The 18,423-nt window shown below is 42.1% G+C and overlaps 3 protein-coding genes across 5 annotated transcripts; all 3 read right to left on the bottom strand.

The window, feature by feature from the left end:
• Positions 1-1,869: 1,869 nt before the first annotated feature.
• LOC124479404 (zinc finger protein 721-like) lies at positions 1,870-7,730 on the bottom strand. Its single transcript, XM_047038150.1, has 2 exons — positions 7,432-7,730; positions 1,870-6,589 (listed from the first exon to the last, which is right to left on the bottom strand). The coding sequence occupies exon 2, from the start codon at positions 6,390-6,392 to the stop codon at positions 2,871-2,873; it is 3,522 nt and encodes a 1,173-aa protein (XP_046894106.1). The 5' UTR covers positions 6,393-6,589; positions 7,432-7,730; the 3' UTR covers positions 1,870-2,870.
• A 232-nt stretch (positions 7,731-7,962) lies between these two features.
• Positions 7,963-10,258, bottom strand: LOC124479594 (zinc finger protein Xfin-like). The gene is made up of 2 exons (XM_047038398.1): positions 10,023-10,258; positions 7,963-9,640 (listed from the first exon to the last, which is right to left on the bottom strand). Exon 2 carries the CDS (start codon positions 9,590-9,592, stop codon positions 8,369-8,371), a length of 1,224 nt encoding a protein of 407 aa, XP_046894354.1. The 5' UTR covers positions 9,593-9,640; positions 10,023-10,258; the 3' UTR covers positions 7,963-8,368.
• Positions 10,259-10,574: 316 nt separating this feature from the next.
• im:7147486 (zinc finger protein Xfin) lies at positions 10,575-15,153 on the bottom strand. Of its 3 annotated transcripts, none has more exons than XM_047038170.1 (2): positions 14,661-15,153; positions 10,575-13,985 (listed from the first exon to the last, which is right to left on the bottom strand). In XM_047038170.1, exon 2 carries the CDS (start codon positions 13,932-13,934, stop codon positions 10,926-10,928), a length of 3,009 nt encoding a protein of 1,002 aa, XP_046894126.1. In that variant the 5' UTR covers positions 13,935-13,985; positions 14,661-15,153; the 3' UTR covers positions 10,575-10,925. The 3 variants fall into 3 exon arrangements, with proteins under 3 accessions (XP_046894126.1, XP_046894118.1, XP_046894133.1); XM_047038162.1 differs by having other exon boundaries at positions 14,643-15,152; XM_047038177.1 differs by lacking the exon at positions 14,661-15,153 and adding an exon at positions 14,336-14,542.
• Between the last annotated feature and the right edge of the window lie 3,270 nt (positions 15,154-18,423).

The following is an 18,423-nucleotide window of genomic DNA, read 5'->3' as shown; positions in this document are numbered from 1 at the left end:
AGCAACTTTCTAAATTAGTAACTTGTGTGTGAAAAGACATATGGCATATGAGATGGAAAGCCTTTGTCAGTTCAGACTCTTACTCCGTATTCTGCATGATATTTTAAGTCTGTAAACCTTTGTGTTAGGTTCTGACTTTCAACAGCAAAGTTTAAAACATGAACATTTACTCTGCATTGCTTTGGTATTTTTACAACTTCTTATTTTTTTGTAGAGAAAATTGAAAAGAAAGATTACTTCTTTCCTTTAGGCTTCTGGTTGTTCTTCAAATTCTCTTATAGCAGATTTTACACACAACACGTGGGGATCACAAGTATGCAAGCTTTATTTTGGCTGTGAGTAGAATAAGTTATGACACTGGTGATGATTTGAAAACAGTGTATCAGTTGATTTCATTTCTTTAAAACCAAGAAACCTTTATGATTTAAGTAATGTTAGACTCCGTTGGAAGTGTCACCATGAGCCACTTGTCCTTGCAACACAACAAAATGCTAACTAGATTTCCATTATATACAGGTGGATATAAATACTGGAACGAAATAAGAGCCCATCGCACCTTTGGCTCGTGACGCGGATCCCCTGCAATACCGCCAAGGACCCCCAGTTGAAAACCCCTGGCTTACATAATAAATGACTATTAAAAATGCCTAATGTCAAAAGGATGAGACTGGCCGAGGTAAACTGGCAATCAGGACAGTTTAATTTAAAATATTATTTAAACGTAATTATAATGCTCATACAATGAGTATTAAACAAGCATTTACACAGTAGACAGCAGGCTATGGAATGAATGCAACTACAAAGCTATACCTCTATTTACATGTCAAATGAGCAGCAATGTCATGGTGGGAAATCACAGCTGTAGAATGGGAGGAAGATAAACTTTATCAGTTTGATATGAACTTTTTCTGAATTTCTTAAAATCAGGCATGCAAACAAGTCAGGGGTGAAAAAGGTGAGAAGGGGGCGAACATCCGCCCCTCTAGGGGGCCCCCCCTGCTACCCTGGAATTCTTTTTATTACATTTTAAAGTTACACATATGAATCTGGTGCACTTTGAGAGCAAATTAAGAGATCTATGTAGAATCTGTGTTCTTGTAAACAATGTCATGTTCTTTAAACCATAAAGATATTTTTTTGTATAGCATAAATCATAAAAAACAATTCAACAAACCGGATTACCTGTGTTGAACTACTTTAAAAAGCTAAAGTAAAAAGCATCACTTACTGTAAAGCTAAAACACATCCAATAGACATCATTTTTAATAATGTATTGAAATTGTTTTTCTACTGACTAGATGATGTAAGATGGGTCTGTAAACTTCTCCCCACTCTGCCTCTGATTGGCAGTGAGGTTTAGGCATTAGGAGTGACGATTGGTTCCAGAGCCAGTTGTAAAGTTGGTAAGCACGGGTAAAATACTGTGTTGGCTACGGCCACGACCCGCCACAACCTTTTTTCTCATCAGATCTGCACGAATCATGTAGGTTACCCATTTTGATTTCAAAAAGGTGAGTGTCACCTAAAGGCGAGGAGTTTGCATGCCTGTAAGATTATTGGTTAAAGCAGTGTTTATCCCTAAGGCCTATATTTATGATGAGGTGCCTAAAATTCAATCAGACCATGCAGTACGGCTACCTGGTTGTGTGTCCTTGTTATCAATGTGCTTGAAAGTAACAAATACCATCTCCTCTTTATCGTTTTCATATTCTTGTTTAACAATTACCATCTTAATGCCGCCCCATACTCCTTGAAAGAGACTCAGTGCCAGTTGTATATTAACAACGCTGCCATCATCACACACAATATAGACCCTATTTTCATTAGACGTTTTATTCACAAATATACCTAAATACAGAGCTCAGGTCACCACCCCGAGGTATCATGGATTAAATGATTCAATCATCCATCACGTTCCCTTCCAGCTGGTCTTTCAGCATCTGACTGCAAAGACGGTTCCACCTCATGCACATGTTCAGTTGTCACATGTTACAATCTACATACAAAATATACCACGTGTGTTATGTTGCTCAGAATACTACAAAGATCAAGAGGAAAAAAGTCATTAAGTAAAAAATAAATAGTAATGTTAGCGTTGACAAGCGTTTTGACGTAGGCATAGAACCCTGTACGACACTGTCGCAACAACTGAATGTAACACTGTCAAAACTTTACAAAATACCGTTGTGAAGGACTGGATGGATATGTTGTAATGGTGCTCCAACTGTCTGTTAAGGTTTTCCGTTAGAAGGGATAAATCAATCCACACAACCCACAGTATTTCCATGAAACCAACTTTCCAGTTCTGTTCTTTGAAATAAGTCAACTTTATTGTTGTCCTTCACATTCTGTGGGATGACAAACTGATACATAGCCAGACGAAGTAGGCCTGCTGATTTTCAACACATTTCAATGTTAGAAACTAGAAAGAAAAGAAACTAGAAAACTGCAGTTAGTCTTCTCTGTAAATGTGTATTTTATAACTAGCAAATAATACTGAACACAATACCAGAACATGTTTTACACAATGGCTGAAGCGCTCTGAAATCTTCTTTGACAAAAAGTTAAAAGTAAAAATGACAGTGTCACTTAACAATATTATCCGTAGAGAATGATCAATTCATAATTAACTCAATCTTGTTTCCTTTAGTGATCATTGTCATAAGTGTAGTATAACCTGCACCCCATAATAGAAATTGAGCATAAACAAATCAAACCTAGCATTAAGTAAGGGTCTCTATACATTCCTGACATCAAAATAGAACCAAACCTTCTGTGCATTTGACCATAAAGCGTTCCTGATCACAAAGAGGCACACATGATTGACCTGGGACATTGAGGGGGAGGGTACTTCTACCATAAGTTCTACATCACAACTCTCCCCTGGCATGCTGCAAGTAATGATCATACAGGTCTGATATGACAGAATACATCTCACCACACTCCACACACTTAACACCAACACCTGTGGTTTCCCTTGTCCTGATGAAAGAACAAGCGTTATTGTTTACATTAGTTGTTTTTTCATACTTTCGAACTGGCTTCCCAAATATAATACTTTCTTGTTTGTGTAGTCTGGCCATTGTCTGTGCCTGTGGGCCCGGAGTGGAGCTGCTGGGAGTTAAGTCGGTTTGAAAAGGTCTGAGGCCTTGTGGGACATTGGGACTTTGGAGTAAGGAGGCCACACTCGTCTGTGGTGACAGGGCATGAAGTGGGTCTGCTTGATTTGACAGGAAACAGGGTTGGTCAGAACTCCCAGGCAGGGAGGGGTTTTGGTAGGGATGGTGCGGTCCAGGGGGCGAGTTTGTTCCACAGCTGACCGTGTGAGGGCTAAGGGTTAAAGTGATGCCTGGTTGTGCGTCGTGGTCTTCAGTGTCTGAAGGATACTCAGTGTCACAGCCATTATCTGAGTACTGTGAGGGGGAATGGCCAAGCTGGTGACTGAACAGCAAATCTAGAGCCTCGAAGCTTGCGTCACACTCCTCACACTGATAAGGCAGAAGCAGAGGCTGCCGTGCGAGGCTGGGGAAGGCTCTATTGGGCCTCTGCTGAATCCACCGGTACTCAGGGTGTTCCTTCATGTGCTTCTTATAGGACCCCACGAAGCGGAACCTGCGGCCACACTGAGGACAGGAGAACCGGCCCGTCTTCTGCCGGTGGACGCTTTGATGTTGCCAGAGCTTTCTCCAGTTCTCCAGGGTCTTGCCGCAGCGGCCACAGGTGTACGTCTGGTCACGGGCATGAGTAAGCATGTGGGCCCTGAGCCGCCCCATGTGTCTGAACAAACGCCCACAGCGTGGGCATAAGTACTTCCTGGGGTCCGATCTCTGATCTAGTCTGTTTAACTTGGATACAAAGTGGGAGAAATGATGGGAGGGTATGATGCTTGTTTGGAAGGGTAGGATAGAGGACACAATCTTTTTGGGGCGGGTCTGTGAGCCTTTGGGTTTCAGTGGCCGCAAGGGTTCACTTCTCTGTAATGAGGCTGATGTTGTTGAGAGTGATGTGGGACACGGTGCTGACTGACTGAGGAAAGGTGAAGGAGCATCTGACTGTGTGGCTGCTGACTGATCCTTGACACTTGGAAGGGATGAATTAGTATTTTCCTCAGAGCATGCTTGGCTATGTGCATTATACTCGGACAAATCACCAAAGAGCTGATCACAGAACGAACAGCAGAAAAGCTTGGCACCAGAATGGGTTTGCAAATGGTTATTGTAGTGACTCTTCTTGGAAAACGTCTTTTTACAGACATGGCACGTGTAAGATAACGAAGGTTCTTCATGCTTTACAGTGTATCTGCAGCATGCATGCCTTTCTGCAATGTTAATTTTTAAGAACTGTTTTCCACATCGATTACAAGAATACGGCTTCACAGCCCAGTGTGTCCCCATATGAGTGCGCAGGACATGGCCCTGAGTAAAGCTTTTCCCGCATACTTGACAAGTGAATGGCTTTTCCCCAGTGTGTACACGTAAATGAATCCTAAGCGCAGACGTAAAGCGAAATACTTTCCCACAGTATGTACAAGGGTACGTTTTGTTATTTGAAGAATCTCTGTCTTCTGGAGTGACATCGCTTTGAATTTGCTTTCTGTCCCTCGTCTTCGATTTCTGGGCCTTGTGCATCTTGCAGTGAATACGTAACTCTTTTGCACTTGATATCTTGATTTTACAATATGGACACTGGAAGGTGTACTTATGTCTCTTCTTATGCGTGTTAAAGTTAGAAACCTGTGCAAATTCCCTGCCACAATCAGAACACTTGTAAGGTTTTTCCCCTGTATGAGTACGTTTGTGAATAATATACAGACATTGGTATTTAAAAGTGTGACCACAGACCTCACATTCCACGCGCTTTGATGGGTCGCCCTGTCGCCGCAGAGTCCTGCGTTTACTACTTTTGAGTCTGTTTACAGCTTCATCCTCCAGTCTTCTTTCGTTCCTGATTGGGTGACTAGCTGTATTTTCACCAGGCGGGATTTCTGATTCAGACTTGGAGTTACAGGGTTCAGCTTTTGCTCCGTCAGGTTGAGATTCTGTCGCTGAGATCTTACTTTGGAGATCCCCTCTGTCATCCCACCAAGACCTTTTTTTCTTACGAGACTTTTTACCAAAGTGAGTGCTCTGAAGTATTTTCTGGTGTTCTGCAGTTCTAAGATCTTGCATCTCCCTCATTATTTTGAAATTCCCTCTGCGTTTGTCAATTTTGAATGGCTTTTCAAATTCAGTTTTATCACAGTTACTAACAGGGTTAGCTTTCACAGTGGTGTCTGTGTAGCGCTGTAAAGAATCTGACATTGGATGATCATTGTCTAGCTCCAACTCAATTTCCTCCATCTTCACTTTAGAGAAGACTTCACCAGTCCTTGCTGACTTTATTCCATGAAAGCCTACTGCATCTGGAGACATGACAGCTTGTTGAGAATAAACATCCCTGGGCAACTTTGGCCTTGTATCAATCCCGGAATTGAGTGACTCTTCAGGGTTGGTGTTGACAGACGTTGTAGGACCACACAGCTTTCTATCCTGGGGAGTCACAGCTGCCTCATTTGATTGTAATCCTCTCAGTGCAAGCGCCACCTGCCTCATGACTGTTGACTTCTTCCGAGGTCGTCCTCTGCGTTTTAGGCCCACCACAGGTTGAGGATCAGTAATTATACTCTTCAACACTCCATCCTCCTCCATTTGTTTCCTTCTTCCAGGCACCCTGGTGTCATCAACGCTGGCAGAGTTGCTCAACACCTTACTATCTTTCTGGGTACTTTGATGTCTGCTTACTTTTTCCATCTCTGGTCTCTCTGAAATACCACTGGATATAGATACCTCAACTTCTGGAGGTCCCCTTCCTTCTGGGGTGAGATTGTGCAGTATCCCTCTCGTCCTCCTCGGTCTCCCTCCAGGGTGGACTTGTGTCACATCGTGCCCACCTGAGTGAGGAGGGGACTTAGTGGATTCCTTCGCAGGCGCCCCCACGCCAGGAGTACCAGAAGCTGCCGTTGCTCCCCCTATAGCTGGGTTAAGAGTTTTTCTTGGTCGACCCCTCTTCCTTTTCTCTGGCACTGGGATAGAATCTGGAGGTTTAAGATCGTGAGTGGAGGAGTCACAGATAGGACTTTCAGAGGTAATATGTTCATGGTTTAGAGAAGGTTCCACATCAAGTGTGTTGCATGAGTTACCATTGACAACTTGTGCACACTTTGTGTTCAAAGGAGCAACATTTGTTGTTGCAGATAATGCATCTGTATCCTTTGCTCCTTGTAAACTAGGAGGGCATGGTTCAGTTTGTAAAGGAATTTTAGATTTCTTGGGAGGGCGGCCACGTTTCCTACGTACCTGCCCCTCTACAGGCCTATCCACATGCATTTCAGAGATAGAATTCATTATGTTCATAGGATCAACAATGTGGCATTTCTAATGAGAGAAGCTCGACCACAAGTGCATTTCCAGCCTTGTCAAGTTTTGTCTGGGTCTTTGTGTGACTCCTTATGTTGTGATTTTTCTTGTGCTTATCGTTAACTCCACCAGTATCTTCCTTCTAAAACATGGAGGCCATCATCCCCCTTGATGCAGATCCTTTCTTCAGATGTCTATAAATAAAAATGACACAATGTAATCACCGATTAGTTATAAATAAATAAAAACACAGCAAACACAGATTGAGAATGAACTACCATATTAGAAATATCTAGAATAAATAGCTTGTCAACTTTCAAGATTTGTGACATTTGACTTACAACTACATACGTTCTACTTTATTCTGGTATTTTCAAACGTGCTTTTCATTACATTGACTAATAGGCTTGATATGGTCAATAGAAACTATAGAAAATGCTGAGACGGTTTTTCTCTTCAGTGTTTCAATTATTGAAAGACATCTTACTTCCCATTTCAGGCTTTAGCTAAGACAAATAAATAAGATATTTACAGTTTAAAAAGTCAAGTGAGGACTAGACATTGTATTTTATTGTTTGGCCCCTTAGGCCATATGGTATGATTGGTTTTACTTTGTCAGTCATCGCCAAAACGTCCAATAATTTTATTACGAAAGAAGCAACGGCAGATGCTTTTAATTGTACAAAATAATGTTGCTTGAATGTACTAAAATGCCAAAAACGTAGGGTAGGGGGAATCATTATCTACGAATGTATCTTTAACGTCTGTCATAGCTCGAGTATTTAATAAAATTGTTTATAGGCTACATAAACAAGAAATACTATAATAATCTATAATAATCATGTCAGCAAATAAATAATATACAGTAGAGCAGTGCACTAGGCTACTAACCAGCTATTCTTTCTTGACATACAAGGATTATTTTATTCAAAACATGGTAATTTCACACTTAACAAATTAAACAATTAAATGGTTTAAGTATAGTAACACGCGTGTGATTATTATTCAGATATTAAGTAGTGCAATTCATACTCACCGAATCGCAGTTATGTCTTTTGTTTGCATTGGCTTCTTTGAGAACCTCAACTGGCAGCTTACGACTTGTACCTTGCTAGCTAGTCAGCTACCATAACGATTCACATGAGAACGATTCACAAATACCTTCAGCCATGACGACGTTATGGCTTCAATCAACATGCACGGATTAACGAGCGTACAGTACTAGTTGATTAATTGCAACGTGCATATTAATTGTAGGCTTATCCCGTACTCACGTTTGTAAATTTTTCCATCATTTTTTTTCGTACAGTATTTAGAACAAGCGTCGCGTTGTCTATGTCATCATCAACAGTGGCCATGCTAAAGTAACTTCGTTTGGTTGTTTGGGGTGCGCCGGCAATGATATATTTTTCTGACTGCTAAAATCGGCAACTGACTGTGTCGATTGTACAGGATCTTGAAAGTTTGAAGCTTGTAAGAGCATCTTATTGAGTACAGGCCAGCAACACATTCCCTTTTCATCTGCATTTCATCATTTCACAGGAGAATAGAAAACAACACACAAAGGAACCTTTACAAACCTATGTATTAGGACACAACCAGCAGAGGGAAATATTATCTTTAATTTAGGCAATGAAATAACAAAATAACTGCAAAAACCATATATTTACAAACAGCAAGGCAGCATGTGAACAATGTTCAAACTGTCAATTTTGCAGTTACTATGCAAAAAATAATTAAATCATCATCATAAATCCATTCAGTGACGTATTTATCTTAATCATGCAGACCTCATTGATAGGTTTGCAGTATGTCCTATTAAAGGAATGTGTAACAAATTCAGGGCACGACACTTAAAAAAACGACACGTAACCTAACCTTGCTGTGTGGCAGCACAAGACTGTCTTCTATGACCATTAATCATTAATGTAAATGTTGTATCTGCAAATTAGGAATTGTTTATTGTTTATCTCTTACTGGGAAAGGGTTGAGGCGTACGTCATTTTTAACAACTGTGTTGGTTTGGAAGAAGAGCTTTCTATAACATAACAGTCATCGTCTGAATCACATTCAGTTTTTATTGTAACAGCAGGCACCTTTAACGCTGAGTCGGGCCCAACTGCCTTATTGTGGTACTTCTGAATACCTCTGGAAGCTTGGATATTGACTTGAAGCTCTCTGTCAGCAGTGTTTTGAGGCAGAGTGTAGGGGCTTGGAGAAAGCTTTACTCTCCTGCGATTGTTTGGCATCAACGCCAGCCGTTCAACGTAACCTGAAGCTTTTTCACACTCGTGTCTCTGAAGCAACTGAGCAGTATGACATGGTAATTGACACAATCCACATCTGAAGCACTTCTTCCCAGGCGTCTCAAGTGTTGTGTTCTCACACACTCGGTGCTTTGAAAGGGTATATTTCTGTGCTCCCTCATGTATACCAATAGGATGCTCCTCGCCTACATCCATCTTAAACACCTCGTCATTCAGTGCAGTTGTGATACTGAGGGCAGTAGAAGCTGTCATTTTTCTGACCACCGGGGCAGTTGTGCTTCTGGCCTTTGGGGCAGCTGTAATCCTGGCCATGAGGGCTGTGGAGGATGAGTGACATATATGGGGTACTGGCACTGATTTACTGATGGGCAGAAGCTCACCACAAAGCACACAGGCTAAAACTCGCCTTTTATTGTGAACAGTGTGGTGCCTGATCAGATTGTTCTTCGATGTAAAGCCCTTCTCGCAGTCGGCACACTGGAAGGGTTTGTCCTTATCAAAACACCGCAGAGTCTTCAACAGCACCACTGGCTGATATAGAGGCCAGAGGTCAACCGTTGACACACTTGGAGAACTCAGGGGCTTAGAAGGAGAATTGATATGCACTGGTTTAAACCATCTAACCTGCCTTTCTTTCTCTTTCATCATTTCCATCCTGCGTTTCTTTATGGTGGAATGATCTAGCATGGAATGACCTGGTTCATGGTTAGAGCTGTGTTTCAACATGTCCATGTACAAAGAAAACTCGGTTCCACAGGTGCAGATGTACTTTACAGCTGGACACCAGTGTGCCTCTAACCACATCCTGTCTGGAAACCACTCCTCACAGCTAAAGCAGAAGGGGAAGTCATCCTCAAGCTCACAGTCTGATCCAACACTGTCAAAAGGTGCGGAAAGGTTGTCGTTTTCCATTTGCGTCTTTTGCATCATGAAGAGTTCTTGGTGTGTAGAACGAGTTTCCGCAGTTCAGGAGCCTGTCTGGAAGCAGGGACAGAAAGAAATCCGTTACTTACTCCCCACCCAAGAAAGCTTATGCTTATAAGGAAACTTGAGACAAGGCACGTGAACCACATACAAGTGGACTATCAGTAGTCACAAAGGACCTGTGTGCATGTTTCAAACAAAAATGAACAACGAATGAAAAATGCCCGAAGCTTTGAGTAGGTACAACAAAGTATACAAACGTTTGGTTATCCGGCTAAACAATTCATTGATTTGCCATATTTCACCAATGCATACATAAACGTTTCAAAAGAGTGTATTATCATTAACTATTATTAATGCGCCTTACCGAACTCATCGTTTACATTCAATTTACAGTAGTTATAACTAGCTACAGCTTGACAGACATGTTTCTTACCATAGCGTTAAACTAGTTAGCTAACGTTAGCTAGCTAGCTAGCTACTGTCCAGTCAGCAACCATTCCGTGTGTGTCAATAAGATCAGCAGGAATATGATGTCATGCTTAAAGTATTGCTATTTACATGAACGTTCTTCAATAACGTAGTATACGATTCAATAATTAGAAAGAAAAATTTACAGGTTTGACAAACACACACTCCACCCAGCGGCCCCGGTAGGCGGTCTTGAAGGTCTTCTTCATACGATTTATAAAGAAATTAGGCGCCACGTCCTCCGACAAAAATGCATACTGCCACCTATATCCCTGGAGTACTATACATCTGTCAGTGATGGGCTAGTTCTCTCAAACCGTCTCCAACCAACTCACAACCCTTACTACTTTTTTGCCTTCCAAAGAATCTGCAAATATAATCAATTTAATAACATATTGGTAACAATATTTATTAACACACTGTCCTTTGGGAAAAATTGCACTTTGAATATCATCATTGTTTGTGCAGTATCAGATGCAGAACCTTGTATGATTATAAATAACTAATTACACTATTGTAGATTTTGAATGACACTTTTATTTACATTTGAACAAGGGTCACACACAAGCTACATCATATACTGTGTACAGACAAGACACTTACATCCACTTACTGTATACAACTCCAGAAGTTTGCATGAACACAAATGTAAAAATTGACTATTTTGAAGTTGAAAGCCGACAAAAACTCACATGCTCAAAACACATTTCACAACGGTTACAGGTTTTATAGAAACACTGTACATCGAGTCTACTTTTAAGTAAAATGAAGTGTTATACACTTCATTTTTTATGCACTATGCAGGGTTCCCGAGTTTTAAAATCAAAACCTACTCTGTAGTTAAGTCCTATACAGATTTTCACCCAGATCAAATTGTCACTTGAGTTACTGGCACTATGTCTCCTGCCCTGATTTGATGGACCTTTCTACTGTGGTCCTTCAACGATTTAAGGCTAGAATAGACACGCTGGCAGACTAGGCAGGAAAATGAATCTGACTGATTGTGAGTGAGCAAGTGTTTCTGCAACCCCTCTACTGTTCCAAACCAGCGTACACAAACAGGGCAGCGCATGGGTTTGAAGGCTGTCTTGCACCCACCACTTCTCTGGTGAAACTTCAGACTGAGAACATTGGGGAAGTCCACATTACAGCGGGAACAGTGATTTGTCTTTACAGCAACAGAACCTTGGATACCTTTGCACCGATTCAATGACAGGTGCTTGATCAGCGAACTGCGAGTGCTGAAGGTATTGTTGCATCGAATACATACACAACGTTGCTTACTATTAGACAGAGACGGTTGATTTCCAGGAAGTTGCATTGATTGGCACTGCTCTGAAAAAGGTTGTTTCTTCAGGGCAGGTTGCTTTGCAGGCAGCTGGTGTGGGTGTTGCTGGAACCGTAAGAGCAGAGGCTGAGAGCGCTGCATTTGCACACCATGATATAGCTGGTTGTGTGGCTGCATGTGTACTTGTAAGTGGACCTCATAGTCTGCCCAGGAACCGAGAGTCTCACCACATGTGGGACAGGTGTAAGACTCCTGTGCATGTTTCTGCAGATGCTCCAGGAGAAGCTGAGGAGAGGTGAAACTGGCCCCACACTCGCACGTCACTCTCCTTGGGAGCACAGAGGGCAATGACATGATACCCCAGTTTGAACCGTTATCTCCCTGGTTTGGGTCTGACGCCTCACTCTTGGCACCAAGAAGTAACAAAGACTTGCTAGCTGAGAAGTTATGCTGCCTGTTATCCATCCCTCCCACTGTTCGCCTTAACTGACATTTCCTCCTGTGGGCCATCATGTTATCTCTACGGTTAAAGCTCTTGCCACAGACAAAGCAATCATGCATAGGCTTTCCTTTGACATTTTGATGTACTGATCCAAATGCACCTTGCAGGACGTATGACCTCAGAGAACCACATATTTTTTGATGCTTTCTTAATGTAGTGCCCCGACTATAGGTCTTCAGACAATTGTTACAGGGGTAACGTTTTACACCATCTTTAATGAAAAACGGCATTTGATTCTTAGGAGACACGGACATAGATTCCTGTTGCTCTACATCACTGATTGCAGCATCTTCTGCATCAATCAGCACTTCGGTCTCGTCATCCAGAGGAATTGTCCACTGCCCATCGTCTTCTTGGCGAGAACAACCTGCTTTTTCCGCATCGTCTGATCCCTCCTTCTGGTCAGTCTTGAACTGGTCAGCTATCCAGTCGTCCACAGAAGCTCCCATTACTACGGACGCAACGTTTTTTGTTGGATGTTTGGGGGAAAAAGGTGAGAAGCTCCTGGGACAGCCAGTCCAGGCCAGGCTAGGAAGCTGAGCTCCAGATTCAACGTCCATAGTAAGAACCTCCCCCTTTATATGTTGAAAAGTATCAGTACCCACACCAACGCTATTGGGACTTTGAGACCTTTCCTTAATATGTCTCGTTTCACTGTTTGTCCCTAGTGCAGTATCTTTAGCCAGGGGTGGGACTGAAGCACGATGGGAGAGTTGTGGCCCTAGACACTTGTGAGTTTTGAGGCTATATCTACGGGTGTAACTATGCTTGCATAACTGACAATAGAAAGGTTTCCTTGTGTTTGAGTGTAGAAAAGCTCTCTGGTGCTTGAAGTGGTAAGTCTTTTGATGATGGAATGATGAGGTCCTTTTGATAAAGGGCAGCTTACTCTTTGCTGAGTGAAAAAGGGCCTTGTCTGATAACATGGGGCAGGTATGGTTGACTGGGAGAGACGACTTTCCGATGATCAGTTGTTTGCAGAGACGACAACATTTCACTTTCTCTTTCCTGTGTGTGGCATGATGCAGAGTCAAACTATCACAGTCCTTAAAAACTCTTCTGCAACGGCCACATTGATAGCTCCCCTGTGCACTCATATCGCTAAAATCAATAAGCTTTTGCCGGGTCTCAAGAACAACAACTGGGCAGTATGACTTAGTCGGAACTACAATATTTTCACTACTGGAATTTCTAAACACACTGGCTTTTGTTTTGGTACTAGATTTTAACAACAGCTGTCTAAGCTGATCAATAGATGAACCTGGGGTAGCTGACAGCTTTGATTTTGATGTGGATGTTATCTCTACTGGTATTGTCTCCGTTTTAGGGATCACATGTCTTTTGCAATGTTTGGAAGAAGGTTGAGGAGTTTGGAAACGTTTCATGTAAGCTGTTGCCAGCATCTTCATTATGGACTTATTTTTAGGTATGCAGTCATTTTTTCTGGTAACAGAATGATTGATTTCCACTGGAGACTGGATGGCTTGTGAAGAGGGCTCCACAAATGACAAACTCTGGCCATGCTCCGTTGGATTTGGTGGGGATGTGTCTTCTGGAGGTATAGTTAGGAGGATAAGCCGATCAGAGTCAACTTCTGTGGAAGGAAATCCACTGACAATCGTTGGGAAATTGGAACTACACATTACGGATGAAGGAGGGATGGTGGGACTGTGGAAAGCTGATTGGTTCAGGGTCGGCTGGAGCAAAGGAGGCTCACAGCAGTCTCCGTCTGCACAGACAGCAGCAGTGGCTTCGCCAGGTTGCATTCCAGTTTTTGACACATGAGTCTTTTTATGTTCCATCATAAGATTGAAGTCTTTAAACTCACATCCGCAGTCACAGATAAAATGAGTGGAAGCAGGAGACTCCGGTGTGGGAGTTGTGCAGTGCTTCTGGTTCGATTCGTCCATGGAACAAATCTGAGCACTAGAAGATGGCTTTGAAGAACCCAAAAGCTTGTCTTGATGAAAGTCATTTACATGGGAAGCCTGATGGACAAGCAGTGATCTCAGTCCGGTAAAAGTAGCAGAACATGCCATACAGCTGTACACTTTCGAAGTGGTGGTGCTTCCCTGAAGCCCAAGCATTTTGATCAGAGTGAATCAAGAGGGGGGGACTTAATCCGAGATGTTACTATCCTGAAGAGAGAGAAAAATAGAAAATATAAGACAGGATTGTAAAACATAATACGTCATGACAGTAGTAAATTCGCTATGGTCCCATTAGGGACCATAGGGGATAATCAAGTGAGAAGTCAATTGAAAAAATATGTAGTAGCCAACTAGACTCCTTAAGTTTTGAACATTAACAAGGTTGCCAAATCAAAGCCTGCATTAACCTATTAGTTAACTAATAAGTTAACCAGCTAGCTATCAAGGTCCATATTTATTTTACAAGCTCATAGCTCGTGATAATCGGTTGAGAAACTAACTAGCATGCTAGCATTGCTAGTTAGCTATCTGTGACGTGACAAGACAGCATTACATACCATATTGATAAGCTGATTACTAACCAGCTAAAACGAGCTTAAAACTTTCAGATTCGCTAACATAATGTAGGTAGTTAGGAGTAAGATTAATGTAGTATTCCCCAAAGACGTCAACGACCGACTAGCTTTCAAGAACGTTCTGCTAACACCAATGCAGCCACGGTAATGTAACGAAGACAGGAAACTAGCCTGTGTTAGCTAGCTATGCTACTACTTACTCCAAAGCCTAACGCGTTAACAAAATTGCTAACAATACAGATTGTGTCAAATGTCAACAATTCGTATAATCGATTATCCAATAACGTACTTGACAAGAGAGCCATACTTCGGAATGGAATCTTCATGCTTCCTTTACGTCGCTCCCTTCAGTTTCGTGTGGAAAAATGCGGGTGTGTACACTGGCGCGAGCACTGAGGCTAGTCAAGGAGAGGTAGGGGGTGGAAAGACCGTAGGGCAGAGGGCTTGATATATAATTTGCTCTTCCTCTTCTTCTTTCACAGTCTAACCTTAATTCCAAAAAAAAAAAAACATGTATTCTTCTCTGAATTTAGAAGTGGTCTTGAAACGTCATACGCTTTGGTTTGCGCCACATCGCCGACACAGTCTTCTTCTATAATTTGCTTGGGTCCACTATTACCCGTTGAATCAGTATAAATGATATGGTCAAAGTGGATCCATCCCATTTGTGTAACCGTTGTAAATAGTATTTACAAAATACTGGCTGTAATGTATCCGCAATGTAGACTACAGTAGCCTAAATCAAGGTGCACAAAGATTCCACTACCATGAGCCTTTGCGCATTTTCTAGGAGAGCGAATGCGTCTGTCGTCATATTGTAGTCCAAAATCTCCCGCGAAAGTGGCATTTTTAGATTTCCGGTTCCTGGAAAAGGAAAACCCCCATTAATTTCACCCATAGGAATTTAGTAAAGTGGACAAATTAAGCTTTGTCTTAACACAGGCTTACTATGTGTATTATATTTTGCATGTAGAGGGGAATCTTATCAGTAGATAAATCCATTGCTTAGATTATCCTGTGTACACCTACTGACAGCAAGCATAAACCTAACAAATACAACAGGACAATGCATTGCTGCGTTTTACTGAACTGGAGTGCGAAAGGTGCTTTTCTGTAAACATGAGTCTTTATCAGTTACAGATTCATTGGGTAATTGAGTCCATCAACATGTTTGTTTCTAGAGACCCACTCAACATTGATCATTGGTGTCGAACAAGCCACTCGCCAAAACTTATACTGCAGTGGAGTCTGTCAAATCAGCCCATCTTGTCCTATAATAAACATGTAAATTCCCCAATGTCTGTCAGGGTTGAAAACATTTTTATTTAGAAATGTTTTCAATGTGATGCATGGATTGGGTTGTATAATGCATGATGATACTAAAAGGGTTATTACATTCTGGGACCAGGAAGTTCTATAGGAGGTTTCTCATCATAACAAAAATATTTTTCAAATGTTTTTATTGGGTGTGCACAGTGCCCGTGATGCAGCCGGAGATGATGCCAATAAACCACACAAATACAGATTACTTGAATTATTAGTGCACAGCCCCATCACCCTTTGTCTATCCAGTCAACACGGTTGCGTCCTTCCGCTTCCTGGGAACTATCCGCTCCCAGGACCTCAGCTCCCTCACTAAGAAAGCACAACAGAGGATGTACTTCCTGTGGCAGCTGAAGAAGTTCAACCTGACAAAGACAACAATGGTGCACTTTTACTCAGCCATAATTGAGTCCATCCCCACCTCCATTACCATCTGGTACACTGCTGCCACTGTCAAGGACAAGAGCAGACTGCAGCGCATCCTCCGCGCTGCTGAGAAGGTGATCGGCTGCAATCTGCTGGCTTCCCTTGAGGACGTGTACACCTCTAGGACCCTGAGGCACAGTAAATTCCTTTTTTGTGAACACTTGGTGAATAAACACAAATCCGATTCAGTGCCCATGGTGAATTCGGTGGCGAACACACACACAGATTCCTGGAATTATAATTAGGGCACAGTGATGCAGCTGGTGATGACAGGTCTTCTCAGTGGCTTTGGTACCTATGTTTCTGAGATCACAATTGAAATTCTCTGTCATCTCTTAAGTACGTCAAACGCCACAATTTATTTTAGTCACCTATGCACAACATAAAATACATTTGTCATTATTCTAAACAAATTGCCAATGCCCTGGCACATTCATGCAAATTAATATGTAGCATAAGGGGTGTTTCTATGTTTATTAGGGCTGCAACAACTAATCGATAAAATGTGATTTTTAAAAGAGTGGGAACAAATGTCATTATCAACTCGTAGTGTCGTGCAACTACTACGCCACTCAATAAGTCGCAGAGATGTTTGAGTAAAAAAAAAGAAAGAAAAAAAAAGTGTTGAGAGCAGAGCAGAGCGGAGGTAGACGTTTTGAAACACATGGCGAGAGAAGTCAGTGCGACCTAAGTCAGCCAAGGTGTGGGAGCATTTCACACTAAACTAGAAGTGTTTCTGGGGAAATTGTGTTTCTGGGGAAATTGTGGGGTGTGCTCCTGTATTTTTGTACGTCCTTCAACTGTTAGCTGCTGCGATTCCCACACAACAGAAGTGTAGTAGTTAGCTAGCTCTACAATTTACCAGGGCTAGGTCTGAATCAGCGGCGTAACAAGGACTTGGCGGGCCCGAGTGCAGATCTCACCAACGGGCCCCTTACCGACCTATCATCAGGCGAAATTATTGAGTTTTCAGTTTAGCGATGCGCAATAAAAATTTAGGCTACTCATGATGTACAATTAAGGGTAACGACTGCTCCTTCTATGTGAAGATAGATGACGGTTTTCAAAAGTGAACGGCTCTGACTCGTGAGTCTCTGGCTCTAGATTATGCTTGCTACAACACGGAATGAGCATAATGGAACAGTCAGTCATGAGCCGACGTATCTGCGACGTTTGAAATAGAGCACAGAGATGAGAAGAAAATCTGATCATTTACCGAGGCTTATCCGACGTTATGAATGACGTTTCATCTGTCATGTGTGCTATCTGGGTACTAGTAAAAAAAAAAACAGTCACTTCGATGGTGAATATTTGATTTTATGTTCGTTACATATGCTAGTTTGCATTTAGTCTATCTAGCTTTAGCTATTTTCCGACTACATCCTGCACATAGTTACTATATCTAACCTGGCCGCTGCCTGGTAGCCTAGGCCTATATGTGCATTTTTATGACGTTTAATAGCGGTGTCAACTGCATACACCAGACAGTAAACGTTATGTAATTATTAGCCTACCCTGGTGGCTGAGTTTCACACTCATTGCTGTTGCCGGGCTGGGGTCAGACGTAGCGTCCTCTTCAACACGCTTCGCCACAATCCAAATGAGGATAGTTTTGACAGCTTTGCCACCCTTACATCTTGCTCTTTTCGTTCCTGCCGCTTTCTGGAGCCACTTTTATGTTAAAGGGCATGGCATGGGGTAGCCTAATTTGCTTCAAAACGCTAATGCAACACAACTGTAGTATCCCAACAACAACTGGATGGGAACAATCGTGTGTGGGTGGGCGGGAATCTTTGACAACAATATTACCCAGACATCCTTGCTATTTTTCGAGGGCAATATTACTTAATAAAAACGACATTTGTTTCATTCAGCAAAAGGCAAATGACGAAAAAATAATTATTTGCTGTTGTTAACACTGACTGTTTTTAAATGTTTATTGGACAGATGATAGCTCGTAATTCTGAATAACTGACACCATAATTCAGAAATATTTGCGAATTGATAAGAGTGGATCATATGTGATCTACAATGTGCAGTATTACAGCTGTGCAAGGGGCCCGGTCAGATTGCCTTAAGGGGCACGGTCAGGTTGTCTAACTTTTACGGTGAGATCGAGGACGGGCCCCCTTTCGCCACGGGCCCTAGTGCAGCTGCACTCCTTGCACTCCCTACAGTTACGCCACTGGTCTGAATCTAGGAGCCCAGCTGCTTGCTGTAGGTATATGCAGGTAGCAACGCTAGTGCTATATAAGTATTTAGCTGGTCGGCTCCATGACGCCGAACTGTCCTAGACTTTAAGTTACGGTACTAATGCTGAG

Source organism: Hypomesus transpacificus, chromosome 2, assembly GCF_021917145.1.
Source record: "Hypomesus transpacificus isolate Combined female chromosome 2, fHypTra1, whole genome shotgun sequence".
In the NCBI taxonomy this organism is placed as follows: domain Eukaryota; kingdom Metazoa; phylum Chordata; class Actinopteri; order Osmeriformes; family Osmeridae; genus Hypomesus; species Hypomesus transpacificus.
The sequence above is the reverse complement of the archived record's forward strand: the minus strand, read 5'-3'. Positions and strand labels throughout refer to the sequence as shown.

Excerpts from the sequence above, each read along its gene's own strand:
- LOC124479404 (XM_047038150.1), bottom strand. The coding sequence starts at position 6,392 with ATGAACATAATGAATTCTATCTCTGAAATGCATGTGGATAGGCCTGTA.
- im:7147486 (XM_047038170.1), bottom strand. The coding sequence starts at position 13,934 with ATGCTTGGGCTTCAGGGAAGCACCACCACTTCGAAAGTGTACAGCTGT.
- LOC124479594 (XM_047038398.1), bottom strand. The coding sequence starts at position 9,592 with ATGATGCAAAAGACGCAAATGGAAAACGACAACCTTTCCGCACCTTTT.